Source organism: Eriocheir sinensis, chromosome 22 (genome assembly GCF_024679095.1).
Source record: "Eriocheir sinensis breed Jianghai 21 chromosome 22, ASM2467909v1, whole genome shotgun sequence".
NCBI classification, from domain to species: domain Eukaryota; kingdom Metazoa; phylum Arthropoda; class Malacostraca; order Decapoda; family Varunidae; genus Eriocheir; species Eriocheir sinensis.
The window spans coordinates 18,954,579-18,970,769 of NC_066530.1; the positions used below are offsets into that span (position 1 = coordinate 18,954,579).

Below are 16,191 nucleotides of genomic sequence, written 5' to 3' on the forward strand. Positions count from 1 at the left end.
TTCATGGACATATTTATCACAGTAACAGAAACCCCATATCACTGACACATGACAGCAAAGTTTTCTCTCACTAACCCATAGACAGCAGGCAAGATCTATTTCCGAGGGTGATTCAGGTATACGTTCCTCTAATTCCTGCCAATTTTGAACTCTGCATTACCATACATATCAGGCTTAATAGATACAATATGGTACATCTAGTGAGTTTCCGTTCACTGTAAAGGAATTGAAATTAAATGCTTTTGCTATATATTATATTAGATACATTATTTACGACTCCAAACACACACCATAACGTACACAAGTTCTTTTGATTTTATTGTGTCACGCCAAAGAGAATAATCCAGCGTACATTAGGTTCAGAGGCAATCACACTATAAAATAATTTCTAACATAATAAATCATGGAATAGGCTTTTGCATATACTGGTTAACCCTTAGATGGCGTAGGATCTATATATGGATGATTCAGAATTCAGCCAGTCAGTTTTGTATGGCAGAAATATAATAACTCTTCCAGACTGCGGTAGAATCTCCATATAGACGATAGTTAAAACACATCTCATGAACCGTAACTATACTTATGCTACATTTCTAAGGTCGGCAGTGACTATATGTACTCTTCTCTTCTAATACTCTTCAAATACTGCCGCCGTCTAAGGGTTAAAGTGCCCTGACTGCACCTTCAAACAAACTCTGGTATAATTTCCTTAGGATGGATATAAGGCACTGGGTCAGGAGGTCCTCAATTAGATATCCCAATCACATCTTGTTGGCTGTTTATTCCACATAATATATAGAAGTACTACTTTGAATGAGCCATACAGAGTGTTACCTCTAATAATTCTCTCTCTCTCGGACATGCATGCAAGTATACACTCACGCAGCAACATGCACATACACACGCACAGTTATACTAATATGCATACACACAGTACAGCCCCCATCCACCACAGTTTGAAGTACATACAGGTAAAGTAGAGAGAGACCTTGCATGCTGATTCATTCCTTTCAACTGTCTTTTTGTCACATTTAAGAATTGGTTCTGAAACTTGCATAATCCTCTCTAAGATATACTATTTCTCCATTTTAGTTTTGAGGATATTAATCAACATTTAAATTTATACATGGAAGTAACGAGGAAGACTAAAGTTATCACAGTAAAGTATGATTAGGGAGGCACCAAAAGTAAACATGAAAACCAAGCATCCTCACCCCTACCATGACAGTACCATTCCTGCCCTGCTTTCATGTGCCATTCCTACTGTACTAAACTAGTACCATTCCTGCCCTGCTTTCATGTGCCATTCCTACTGTACTAAACTAGTACCATTCCTGCCCTGCTTTCATGTGCCATTCCTACTGTACTAAACTACCGTGACTCAACCACACCGACCATGACCAAACTCTTATCTACACCAGGGCCATTGTTGGGGAGGGATTTCAGAGCTTTAGCCTCAAATCTGTTTAGTTTAGTATTGTATCTTTGCAGGAATTGATTTACGGTATTTGTTTGTTTTTTCTCAGTTGGCCAGAGATGGCAGGAAAACTGTCAAAATACAAAAAAATTATTTGGGAGCATCATGCCCCAGACCAACACTTGTGGTTCTACAGAACCGGACTAAGGCCCCAATGTCCTAAATGTGTACCAACAGCCCTGATTTACACTACCTAACCTAGTATTGTCATCAACAGTTGTGTAAATTGTAAACAAAGGCTTTGTGTGAGAATCAAATATCATCAAAGACAAGACTATATGTGAGTGTGTGTCTGCCATTAAACAGTATGGAGACTGTCTTACAATCAGTCTTGATCAATATCAACTCATGTAAACACAGACTAAAATGAAAATTCAAGATTATAGGGATGCATACAATTGTGGATAAATATACATAAAATTACCATACAAATATCAAAACATTAGACAAACTGCAACAATGCAGTGAAAAATCTCAAAATGCACACCACTGAGTGCTGGTAATGATACCCAGGCCTTCAGAAGTCAAGGCAGCAAACCAACCAAGTCACTGATGCTGCCCTGACTTGTATTCTGAAGGCCACGGTTTGACTGGCAGCACTTGGTGGAGTACAATCCAATATAATCAAAAGCCACCAGCATGTAAACACAAGCCACTAAGTGGATAAAAGTGGAATGTATAGTTTCTCCTTTTTGCAGGTGTTCAGCTCCTGGATGGAGAGTTTAAGGATAGAAGGTTTCAAACAGTAAACCTGAAATTCAGAAAATCAAGTTATGTAGATTTGAGGGTAATGGTCTCCCTGTACCCTCAAGGTGTACTGGAAACTACCTCACCCTCTTCCGGGCTTTCCTTCCTCCCTCCATCCAGATAAGCCACTGGCGGCTGATAGGACTGGCACAGTACTTTTAAACATTGCTGGGTCATCATATTGTCTGACACCAAAATATAAAACTAAAATCTGAAGAAAATAAATATACAATCTTAAAATACACTTTGGTAGAGATGTAGAGAACACTGTGATCAGCAGCAGCCCCTCCCCATCAGCAGCACCTTATCAGGGTGTGAACATGAGGTAAAGAATGAGAAGGCGCAACAGGGCCACTCTTTCTTGTGTTGCTATCAACTGTCTTTTTTCCAAGAAAATTATATAAATTTAAAGTAAACATTTATTCAAATTTTGCAGGGACAAATAATGACAATAAGGATGTAAGAAGTAACCCTGAACAAGGCACCTCCTAGCTACATGTATGCTTCTATCACAAAACATTACAGTTCTTATAAGGCACCTGAGGACTAATTAGGTAAATAGCACTCAACATTCCACTAATAATCAGAACATTCCATTAACAACTGACTGTTTCAGACGGACGAGTCACCAGGATGAGATTCAGTGTGAAGCAGACACAAGAGCATGGAGCTGAGGCAGCAGTTAGTCCAGCAGGTTGGTCTGCTTGCTGGACAAACAATCATCCTCTATGTGGCACTTGAACGAGGATTGGTCGCGGCCCGTTGCTATCAAGACTTGGTCGCTGCCTATTCCTAGCACTAAATCATCCACAACTGTATGTCTGAAAGAAACAGGGACATGGTGAGTCATCTAATACTGGAGCATGAAATGAGCTAGGTATTATTTATTATGTAAACAGTAGGTGATGTAGAGATTGCTAGTGTGGTAAGAATGTGAATGAGCAGAGGGGGTCTCCATTTCTTCTGGGAAGGGGAGGAGAGAGGAGCTTGTTAGACTTCCATGCATGAATGTGAATTGATTTAGTTAAGAGGCACTTGGGAGAGGAAAGGTAGACATTTTAAGAGAGAGAGAGAGAGAGAGAGAGAGAGAGAGAGAGAGAGAGAGAGAGAGAATATCGCCACAAGACCCCCCAGGATGCAACCACCCTGGATGTTGACATACCCCCAGGCACACAGCCCTCCCAGACACATAAAGAAGTCTCTCACTCTCATTTGTTCTCGCTTGCTCTCTCTCTCTCCTGTAACCAAGAACACTTTCTGGATGTATTTCAGTATTTATATTCATGAATTCTGTGATGAAGAAAACTTTTATAGAACAAAATAAAGCATTTACCCATTTCCGGCATTTTGTTTCCTTCCCTTCCTGGGTGGAGGGAGTGGAGCAGCACGCACTGGCTCTCTTAATGATGGCTCTCTTAATGACGAACTTTTTGAAATTTCCACCTTCGTAGTCGAGTTCATTGATGGTAAACCATGTATTGAATGACACTTCCCCTCTGGGCTCCGCTGAACCAGAAGTCTTGCCATGGAGTTCAGTGGCAAGTTCTGTGATGCATGACCTTCCTCTTCCTCCAAATCCACATGAAATTGTGACTTGCCTTTAGCACGAATTCTTGATGTTCGCTGGATAAGGGGGGTCCCAAAGTGCTCCAGAGGATCCTGAAACAAAGGCAAAAGTTAAGTTGGGGGCATGCTCTAGTGCTCCTCTTCATGCCACTGGTCTTCAAGCCTGTGGTGGGGAAATAACCCATTACCCCGGGACACAGGACCTGTATGTCATCCACGGTTGCCTTCCCCAGGTACCCGTTTATCAATGAGTCCAATAGGGAGGATGAACAGCTGGGTGAGCTGCACACTGGCTGCCTGGACTGGGATTCAAACCTGGGCCTGTGGTTTCGTTGCTCAGCGTGCTAATACTTAACTACTGGAACATTCTATTGACACAAAAATTATGAAAATCTTTTGATATTATAATTCTACAAAAAACATATTGTGAACTTAAATGCCTTTCAAACAGGCCTCACATGACAATGCATCAACTTTTGTTGGTTCAAAGTACTTCTATATACAATTAAAATTGTTTTCCCACATACCTTTCCTGTCTTTCTTCTAATTTGGACTCTCAACATTACCATCTGTGCTCTCATGTGTTCATAGCTGAAATAGGAAAATGCATACAGCTTAATATAAATTTTCAACGGGTATGTCTGGACATGAGACAATAAAAATGCTTGTTCATAGATATTTTATAGAGTAAAACTATAGATTATGATAGTTATGATTCTTAGTTACTTTTTCTGCATTAAAACTAAATTTCCTAATCCAAATAGGAATTAATAATGGGAAACAGGAATGAAAAGGGAATGAGAAGGAAAAAATAGTCTGAACTGGCAGGTGAGACATTGCAGGACAGTGATTACAGGGAGAGATAGAGAACGAAGGAGAAGTGATTACTGGACGGACGAAAAGTAGATAAAAACACAATTCTAGAGTAAGTCGGGTGTTCAAGATTGTTATGGTGTTCATGGTTAAGGCAGATGAGGTAGTAGTTGGCTGTAAGGTGTGCGAGACAAGTGAGGCGTTTGGTAGTGTCAAGGGTTGAGGTGCCTGGCAGTGGACCACCAAACAGGGCAAAGACGACTAGAGGAAATGCATGGAGGAGGACGTGGCTGCTCTGGATGTTAAACAAGAGGAAACACTTGATAGAAACAGTTGGAGGACAGTCATCAAACATCTAATCTGATAAGAGAATAGAAAATGGAGTGAAAACTATCATAAAGCAGCCATATCCACAGGGGAAGGTAGAGAGGTAAGATACAGGTTGCAATAAAGAAATCAAGAATAGGAAAGGCCCTTGGCATTGATGGCATAACAGCAGAAAGGCTGGAATATGTAAAAAAAATTTTTTTTTTTTTTTTTTTTTACAACAAAGATGGCTCAAGGGCAACAAAAAGATGTAAAAAAAAAAAAAAAACTGCTACTCACTGCTCCTACAACAGACAAAAGCAAAGAGTAGCCAAAAGAGAGGTCAATTTCGGGTGGAGAGGTGTCTTGATACACACTTCTTGAAAGATGTAGTTGTGAAATGCCCCTAAAATCTTAAACTAGATTCATAAGGGTCTCAGTGCTTACCCCAATTATAATTATATAGTTCTAAAGCACTTATTAATCTGTAAGAGGGTACTAGACATGATTTTTTATGCATACACTATGTGGTGTGAACATACCTCGCATGGATCAATTTGTTGACCCATGTAACAGCACTTGCTTCTGACTGGGCAAAGAAGAGATGCTTTTTATCCATATCATCCTGAAAAATGTTCAATAGTTAAATGTATGATAGACACAATCAATGTAATATCTCCAGATTGTTCCTTCAGACATAAATTATAGTTATTCATTATAAAAGAATCAAGAGCCAATTATGGTGTGTGGGTCCTACAACACCACGTTAAGTAAGTAGGCAAAGTGAAGATGACAGTTACGATAGGACTTGACTCAGAAAATTCATGTATGCTTCCTTACTAATGAGACTTTCTATACAACAGAGTGAGGTCATTTTTTGTTGATTTATACCATAAGGTCCTGGCTATCATGTGTTTGAAGATATCCTAAACTTAACATTTCCTATCTAAACCCGAAACATTCACTATAGGTCTTGACTCAGAAAATTCACAAACGCTTCCTTTTTAATGAGACTTTCTATTCTACAAAGTGAAGATATTTTTTTGTTGATTTATACCATAAGGTGCTGGGTATCATGTGTTTGAAGATACCCTAAACTTAACCTAACCTATCCTAACAAAACCCAAAACATTTACTATAGGTCTTGACTCAGAAAATTCATGTATGCTTCCTTATAAATGAGACTTTCTAAACAACATAGTGAGGTCATTCTTTGTTGATTTATACCATAAGGTCCTGGCTATCATGTGTTTGAACACACCCTAAACTTAACCTAACCTATCCTAACAAAACCCAAAACATTCACTATAGGTCTTGACTCATAAAATTCATACATGCTTCCATATTAATGAGACTTTCTATACAACATAATGAGGTCATTCTTTGTTGATTTATACCATAAGGTGCTGGCTATCATGTGTTTGAAGATACCCTAAACTTAACCTAACCTATCCTAACAAAACCCAAAACATTTACTATAGGTCTTGACTCAGAAAATTCATATATGCTTCCATATTAATGAGACTTTCTATACAACATAGTGAGGTCATTCTTTGTTGATTTATACCATAAGGTCCTGGCTATCATGTGTTTGAAAATACCCTAAACTTAACCTAACCTATCCTAACAAAACCCAAAACATTTACTATAGGTCTTGACTCAGAAAATTCATATACGCATCCTTTTTAATGAAACTTTCTATGCAAAAAAGTGAGGATATTCTTTGTTGATTTATACCATAAGGTGCTGGCTATCATGTGTTTGAAGATACCTTAAACTTAAGCTAACCTAACCTAACAAAACCCGAAACATTCACTATAGGTCTTGGCTCAGAAAATTCATATATGCTTCCATATTAATGAGACTTTCTATACAACATAGTGAGGTCATTCTTTCTTGATTTATACCATAAGGTTCTGGCTATCATGTCTTTGAAGATACCCTAAACTTAACCTAACCTATCCAAACAAAACCCAAAACATTTACTATAGGTCTTGACTCAGAAAATTCATATATCCTTCCATATTAATGAGACTTTCTATACAACATAGTGAGGTCATTCTTTGTTGATTTATACCATAAGGTCCTGGCTATCATGTGTTTGAAGATACCCTAAATTTATCCTAACAAAACCCGAAACATTCACTATAGGTCTTGACTCAGAAAATTCATATATGCTTCCATATTAATGAGAGTTTCTATTCAACATAGTGAGGTCATTCTTTGTTGATTTATACCATAAGGTCCTGGCTATCATGTGTTTGAAGATAACCTAAACTTAACCTAACCTATCCTAACAAAACCCAAAACATTCACTATAGGTCTTGACTCAGAAAATTCATGTATGCTTCCTTTTTAATGAGACTTTCTATACAACATAGTGAGGTCATTCTTTGTTGATTTATACTATAAGGTCCTGGCTATCATGTGTTTGAAGATACCCTAAACTTAACCTAACCTAACCTAAAAAAACACGAAACATTCACTATAGGTCTTGGCTCAGAAAATTCATATATGCTTCTATATTAATGAGACTTTCTATACAACATAGTGAGGTCATTCTTTGTTGATTTATACCATAAGGTCCTGGCTATCATGTGTTTGAAGATACCCTAAACTTAACCTAACCTATCCTAACAAAACCCAAAACATTTACTATAGGTCTTGACTCAGAAAATTCATATATGCTTCCATATTAATGAGAGTTTCTATTCAACATAGTGAGGTCATTCTTTGTTCATTTACACCATAAGCTGCTGGCTATCATGTGTTTGAAGATACCCAAACTTAACCTAAACTACTTCTACCATAGTAAGTACACATGATTTACCTTCCATTTGATTGCAAACCCAAAAGGGACATCAGAAGCCCCTTCCTTCTGGACTTCAATGTTCTCCAATACAAAGACACCACTCGGCTGAAAAGAGCATCAGTGTAAAAACATAAATAATATATAAACTAAGGCACATGTAAAAAGAATACAAGCAGCTTATTTAATATCTCAAGAAAACTTTGTATGTTCTTTTATAAACTAATATATGGCATAGTATTCTGAAAGCACTGTCAGACAATACAATATAATAATGAAAACATGTTGCTTTTACTGATAAAAGAAATATACTGTTCTTTAACCCCTTGACTGTGGATTTCCTACAAGAAGACATCAGCAAGCTACATTAATGGAACAAAAAGTGGCTACTACAATTCAATGAAGAAAAATGTAGTCATGCACCTTAGGAGGGGATATCCTGCATACCAGTACAACATGGGAAACACTCCACTATCCACCACAGAGGCAGAGAAAGACCTGGGAGTGTATGTTACCAGGCTACCAGTGAAAGCCAAATCCGTGCCAATCGCAGCGGACGGGTTAAACTTAAGTGCTAATCCAACAACCAGCAACTGAAAATACTGTTACAATTGGACGGACTTTATAGTTGATCAGTCATCCTAAAACCCCCACTTCTAAGATCACAGCCTTAACACTGTCCATTCCTTACTGTAGGCTATATACAAGGAAAAGCTTGGAAAAGTCTACTGAAGTAACATAGATCCACATCATAGTCTGCCCTACAACCATGAGTACAATGTTGTTCTTTAACTACCCCCTCTTTTGACCACTTATTTCTTTTTTATAGCAGTGATTTGTGGGTCTTTTTCTTATTTATTTATTTTTGCCCTCGATTTGCTTCTTTCCTGTAAAAAAAATAGTGTCCGAGAGTGACCGAGACTCATGATGCTGAATCGAGAGACAGTTACCAGAATTAATATATAAATCAAATTACTTAATAAAAATGTACCTAGACATGTTAACACTCAAATTAAACATTCCTATATACATGCATTTTTTCATGAAGGCACAGAAGTTGCACCATGAAACATTAAAAATACATATCCTACATTTCCACACATACCTCATTTTTTCCTATGCCTCCAAATTCGTTGAGGCGATAGTAGAACAGGAGATTGGCCTTCAGCTTGAACCAGCGCTCCTTATAGGCTGAAATGAGGAATAAAATTATTAATATTCATCATGTCCAGTGGCTGATATGGAAAATTATATATATATAGTAATAATAATTGTTTGGGGTATATTGACAAGGTGGAAAAATAACAAGTGAGTGGAATGATAATTATGAGTTTATGAGATTATGAGTGAATGGAATGATAATTATGAGTTTATGAGATTATGAGCGAATGGAATGATAATTATGAGTTCATGAGATTATGAGTGAATGGAGTGATAATTATGAGTTTATGAGATTATGAGTGAATGGAATGATAATTATGAGTTCATGAGATTATGAGTGAATGGAATGATAATTATGAGTTCATGAGATTATGAGTGAATGGAATGATAATTATGAGTTCATGAGATTATGAGTGAATGGAATGATAATTATGAGTTTATGAGATTATGAGTGAATGGAATGATAATTATGAGTTTATGAGATTATGAGTGAATGGAATGATAATTATGAGTTTATGAGATTATGAGTGAATGGAATGATAATTATGAGTTCATGAGTTTATGAGTGAATGGAATGATAATTATGAGGATCTCAGAGTGTGTTGCCGACATTCTACATGGATATAAAGACATTTTTCCCTTTAAATAAGCTCCAGTGCTTGACACACAACACTATGCAAAATAAAAAGTGTCAACAGGAATGGCAACACTGCAAAAGACTAAATTTCTTATATTATTGCATCTCCTTTTCCTTAACGTCCTTATTTTTCGCTTAAAGGGTTGGATGTCTTATATTATTGTATGTATTAGGATCTGTTTTTTCCAGCTTGTGACATCCTTGCTGCCTTGCGTTTCAGGGTAATGGGTTCTTATCCACTGCAGGTTCAAAGGCGAATGTGACGGAGATGAGCACTAAGGCCACATGAAGCTATAGTGTATGCCCCAATCTTTACTTTTACATGCTTATACTTATCTCTGAACACTAGTACATAAGTATATTTAGGGGAGGCAGTGGCTGAGTGGTCAGTGTGCGGGTGTGGTGAGCCCGAGGACCTAGGTTGGAGTCCCACAGAAGGATGCTGACAATTTTTAACCTGGTAGCAGTGATGGGCCAAATTTGTGGCTTTACCGTGTACCAGTGACGAGCCAAATTTTTGCCATGATATAAACCCCCCAAAAATAGATGATGCATAAATTGATCACAAACGCTTTGATGTATATTATGAAATGGTTTGCATGAGTGATGATTTTTTCTCTTTTTTCTCACTTAGAGGGGCCTTTAAGAAACATGATCCCCGCAGCTACCAGGTTAATCATCTCCTACCGGTATTATGGGCAGCATCTAAAAAATAAGAGATAGGTAAAAATGATAGAAACCAGAGATAGCCTGAGCAAATGTAACGTGCCTGAGTCATACAGTGTCCTGGGGGGAGGCTTGTGGGTGAGCCGGCCCTCGTGGTCCCCTGCTGACTCCGCAAACGCGGCTATTTCGTCATTGTTAAAATGCATCTTGTTCTTCTTTCTGCCTCACTCATCAAGTAAAGTCCCTGAAAGAAAAGAACATAAATTTATTTTTACAGCAATAGAAGCATCTCAAGGGCATCAAAAACAAAAAGAACAGGAAACGAAAAAGCCCACTAAGCATGTTATAGTTACGTATGTGTATAATAATAGATCATAACCCCTTGACTGTGGATTTTCTACAAGAAGACATCACCAAGCTAGAGGAATGGAACAAAAAGTGGCTGCTACAATGCAATTAAGAAAAATGTAAAGTCATGCACCTTGGGAGGGGATATCCAGCACACCAATACCACATGGGAAACACTCCACTATCCACCACAGAGGCAGAGAAAAACCTGGGAGAAAATGTTACCAGGCTACCAGTGAAAGCCAAATCTGTGCTAATCACAGCGGACGGGTTAAACACTTACAGGGACATTCCACCCAGTAAAAAAAGCACTATGTACATTAGGGCTAAAGGAAAATTACTGTCACAAGGAAATATTGCTGAGTAGAATGGGTCACTTGCACACACACACACATATGACATTTTGAAACATTTATTCATTACCTAATTTTTTTCAAGGCACTACATACATTTATTTGGTAGATGCTCACTGTCTCCAGCATTCTTGAACTAAAATGTCGGTTGCAATAAAGCTGTCAAAAGGAATGAAGTAAGATAAGTTTCCAGAAGTATGGTTGTCTCAAATTCGTGTACTAAACTAATTCTTCTGTTAAGTTTGCAGTGCTTTTCAGTGATCGATTATATACTTACTTCACTCAGAAATCACCGTATTTTTATTTCTTACTCTTCCCTATAACTCCCTTGAACTAAATATATAATTGCTTGCCTAACTTTTCCAGAATTACAATCATCTCAAATTAGTGTACTAAACTAATTCTTCTGTTAAGTTTGCCGTGCTTTTCAATGATTCAATAATACTTACTTCACTCGGAAATCATCATAAGTATTTTATTCTTTGCTCCTCACACACACTCACTATAACTAAAAACATCTGCTTGCCTAACCTAACCTAATTTTGTAACCTATCACTGCTATATTGATAGCCTATCACTGTAAAACTAGTAGTAACCTAGCGCCACTAAATCACAAATCTGTCATCAGTAAGGTAGTAACATATTGCCATTTAATCAGTAACCTATCACCCTGAAGTTAGTAACCTATCACAGCTAAATCCTTAACCTATCGCCGCTGAATTAGTAACCTATCGCACCTAAATCCGTAACTTATCACCACTGAATTAGTAACATATTGCCATTAAATCAATAACCTATCACCCCTAAATTAGTAACCTATCACAGGTAAATCCGTAAACTATCACCGCTGAATCAGTAACCTATCGCAGCTAAATCCGTAACTTATCATCCTTAAATTAGTAACCTATCGCCACTAAATTTAGTAACGCATCACGGCGAATTATTAACCTATTGCGGCTAAATTAGTAACACGCTAAATCAGTAACCTAGGTATTTCTTGGAAGCGTTAGAAATAGAGGAAGGATTAGCACTGGACCCAGCAAGATGGAGGAGGATCATTGCAAGTCCAACCACAAGAATGGAAGATTGACTAAAAACAAAGACAAAGGTATTAATTTGGTTTTACATCCATCGCACTGCGGAGTTTACACATCAAAACTTACAAGAAATAAACGGTTTCATACACTAGTGAGATGGGTGATATTCTAGATATTTATAGAAATTTCACGTTGGACGGTGAATGGGTACCTGGGGAAGCCTGGGGAAGGTAAACTAAGGTAACTCGACAGTCACATTGGCCCTGCATTCTGTTTTTTTCTACTTACATAACTTTAGAATGTAGGTAGAAAGTCCATTATGTGTATTGGTAGGATGGAAGGTGTACTCAAAGGCTTATGTCCCTGCCCTTAAACTCCCATAGCTTCGCTTTTCTATTTTTGACATATAGTTTAGTTTTTTTAACTTATATAGAACTTTTTTAACTTTTTAACTTATATATATCCTTTAGAACACAAGTAGAAGGTCCTTTAGTGTATTGACAGGTGAATGGAAGGTGTACTCAAAGGCTTACGTCTCCGCCCTTTCCCTCCCATAGCTTCATTTTCTACTTTTGACCTGTAGTTTATTATTTTTTAAACTAATATTGCTTTAGAACGTAAGTAGAGAGCCCCTTACCTGTACTGAGATAATTAACAGGTAACCAATGACCTTCCTTCCCGCCCTTGTCTTTCCATGGCTATTTCTTTTGATCTATAGTTTCTTTTTCTTCCTTAGACCTATACTTTATTCTTTTTTTACTTATATTGCTTTAGAACGTAAGTAGAGAGCCCCTTACCTGTACTGAGATAATTAACAGGTAACCAATGACCTTCCTTCCCGCCCTTGTCTTTCCATAGCTATTTCTTTTTATCTATAGTTTCTTTTTCTTCCTTAGACCAATAATTTATTCTTTTTTTACTTATATTGCTTTAGAACGTAAGTAGAGAGCCCCTTACCTGTACTGAGAGATAATTAAGAGGTAACCGATGGCCCGCCTCAGCCTCCCATGGTTTAATTCTTCTTCTTCTTCTTCTTTAGAGCTATACACTTTTTTTCTTCTTCTTCTTCTTCTTCTTCTTCTTCTTCTTCTCTGGTTCTTCTTTTGGCCTACACAGTTTTCTTCTTCTGATCTTTTCTTTTATTTCTCTTTTCTCTCTTTTTCTTCTTCTCTCTCTGATTCTTCTTCTTCTTTTGACCAATACACTTTTTCCTCCTCCTCCTCCTTCTTCTTCTTCTTCTTCTCTCTGGTTCTTCTTTTGGGCTACACAGTTTTCTTCTTCTACTTCTCTTTCTTCTATTTCTCTTTTCCCTCTTTTTCTTCTTCTCTCTCTGATTCTTCTTCTTCTTTTGACCAGTACACTGTTTCCTCCTCCTCCTCCTTCTTCTTCTTCTTCTTCTTCTTCTCTCTGTTTCTTCTTTTGGGCTACACAGTTTTCTTCTTCTACTTCTCTTTCTTCTATTCTCTTTTCTCTCTTTTTCTTCTTCTCTCTGATTCTTCTTCTTCTTTTGACCAATACACTGTTTCCTCCTCCTCCTCCTTCTTCTTCTTCTTCTTCTCTCTGGTTCTTCTTTTGGCCTACACAGTTTTCTCCTTCTGATCTTTTATCTCTCTTTTTCTTCTTCTCTCTCTGCTTCTTCTTTTGACCAATACAAATTTTCCTCCTCCTCCTCCTCCTTCTTCTTCTTCTTCTCTCTGTTTCTTCTTTTGGGCTACACAGTTTTCTTCTGATATCCTTCTCTTTCTCTCTTCTTTTTCTTCTTCTCTCTCTCTGTTTCTTCTTCTGATCCTCTCGTCTTTTTCACAGATGTGTTTGCTTGTGAATAAAAGTTTCAATCAATCAATCAATCTCGTCTTCTTCTTCCTCTTCTTCTCTTAACCTGTTTCGCTTTTAATCTCACACCCTTATCAGTGGCTTATCAATGGCTATCTTTCCTCACTACGATACACATTGCGCTATAATTTACAGCTTGAATCACTTATTTTCAATCCTTTTCTTTGTAGTTGTTCAAATATTTGTGTCTTTACCAATCACCGTTTTTTTTTTTCTCCTTTTTTATGTCTTTCCTTCTTTTTCTAGTTTTCCTTCTTTTTCTATTTCGCCTTTTCTAATTTTCTCTCTTTTTTTTTATTTCCCATTATGACTCTTTCCCGAGGCCACAGTGAAAAATGGACCGGGGTTTGCATGGGTCATTTTCCTGTTGAAGAATCCGTTAATATCTGATAGCAACTTCTACGAGAGGCTTTTCAAACAGCTAGGCGTACAGAGGCCCCGATACGTTTGAGGAGACGGGTTTATGGTGACTCTCCGAAGACAGCTAGTCATCTGGTTCTATAAAATAGCTCCTTAAAGTCAACTTATTCTAATAGCTTTCAACTATGATTTAATAGATTTCAACCGGTTTAATAGCCCTCTGAAGAAAGTCAACTAGATTTAATAGCCCTCAACTGGTTTTAATAGATCTCTGAAGAAAGCCAACTAGATTTAATAGCTTTCAACTAGTTTTAATAGCGCCCCGAAGAAAGCCAACTAGATTTAATAGCCCTCAACTGGTTTTAATAGCTCTCCGAAGAAAGCCAACTAGATTTAATAGCTTTCAACTGGTTTTAATAGCTCTCCGAAGAAAGCCAACTAGATTTAATAGCGCTCCGAAGAAAGCCAACTGGATTTAATACCCTTCAACTGGTTTTAATAGCGCTCCGAAGAAAGCCAACTAGATTTAATAGCTTTCAACTAGTTTTAATAGCGCTCCGAAGAAAGCCAACTGGATTTAATACCCTTCAACTGGTTTTAATAGCGCTCCGAAGAAAGCCAACTAGATTTAATAGCCCTCAAATGCTTTAATAGCTCTGAAGAAAGTTACTTTTTAATAGCTCTCAATTGGCTTTAATAGCTCTCCGAGGAAATCTACCTGGTTTTAATAGCTTGTTCTGCAGCTGCATCAATACCTGCATTAAACGAAACTCTAAACCCCGCTAATTAGGCCATGGGTAGGTGAAGGTGTGGGTGTGGGTGTCAATAACCTCGCTATAGCATTGTTAAGACTGACGTAAGGCTGTACTTTAACGTGCAGGCATATGATGTGCGGCTCAGGCTTTACCTCCAACACGTGTCTGAAATAGAACAGCAGACAGTGGAGGCTTTCGTCACGTTCTCGATTGTCTCGTGAACTCTGTCGTGTCATCGGTAGTGGTGTGATATGTGGGTGCGTCCTTACTAGCTACGAGGGATTATAACGAGAAAGGTAGACAGTATACATATGCTCCTGAACAAGAAAGAACCTTTGTAGTTGTACAGTGAACAAAAAGGCGGCTTCCTATTAGCTATTACTGCACTGATAGGTAAAATAAGCTCATTAATGATTCCCTCTATTTATACTCTTCCTCTTTCTACCATAGTTTATTCGCACGGTTGTTCTGTTAGATAAATATAGATAGGTAGATGGATAGAGACGGCTTCAAATTTTGTAAGTTCTTTAGTGTATCAAATCCCTCACTGATGACCCTTTCCTTTCAGCTATATATTGGTTGAATGCTTAATCTTCAAATGTATACATACTCTTAACGCTAATGAGTAGGCGTTATATAGGAAGGTTTACATAGCATGCCATAGGAGCTGTAATAGAGACAAAAACCTTCTCCTGCTCCTGCCGTGAAAAAAGACTCGTGATGTTCCCACACGGTCAGGTTTCATCAAGGTTACATATTCGTCACTTCAGTCCAGTTTGATGAGTTTATGGAGCGTCTGAAGTCATGTCCTACACCTTATCTTTACCTACGATAGGGTTGACGTGGAAAGGAATACACTCAATAGCCGAAAACGTCTCTCTAGGCTAAGACAGTGAGAGAAAACGAGTAATCTGGACACACACACACACACACACACACACACACACACATTCCAGGACTCAGAACACGCTTTCTTATCCCTAAATCCTTCCTTCCCTCCCTTTTACCGCCTCACAAGCCAGTTTCCGATCCCTTCCCAGACCCTTTAAGACTTTTTCACTTGTTCACTTTGTCTTCTGTGCGGAAAACAAGGCGAGGATTTATTTATGTATCTATCTACCTATCCACCTTTTGTTCCTGTGAAGTAGCCTCATAACACACCCAAAGTAACACAACTTTAAACTTTTTCATACCTATCAATTTATCTATCTACCTATCTGTCTATCAATCTATCTATATATCTATCTATATACCTACCTACCTACCTGTCTATCTATGCACCTTTTGTTCCAGTCAGATGACCTCATAACGCATCCAAAGTAA

General features: G+C 37.8%; 1 protein-coding gene across 1 annotated transcript; it reads right to left on the minus strand.

Moving 5' to 3' along the window:
* Positions 1-635: 635 nt before the first annotated feature.
* On the minus strand, positions 636-13,513 carry LOC127002196 (sesquipedalian-2-like). Its single transcript, XM_050867895.1, has 8 exons — positions 12,878-13,513; positions 10,286-10,426; positions 8,824-8,909; positions 7,740-7,826; positions 5,452-5,534; positions 4,318-4,381; positions 3,558-3,883; positions 636-3,045 (listed from the first exon to the last, which is right to left on the minus strand). The coding sequence occupies exons 2-8, from the start codon at positions 10,386-10,388 to the stop codon at positions 2,907-2,909; spliced, it is 888 nt and encodes a 295-aa protein (XP_050723852.1). The 5' UTR covers positions 10,389-10,426; positions 12,878-13,513; the 3' UTR covers positions 636-2,906.
* Positions 13,514-16,191: the final 2,678 nt, after the last annotated feature.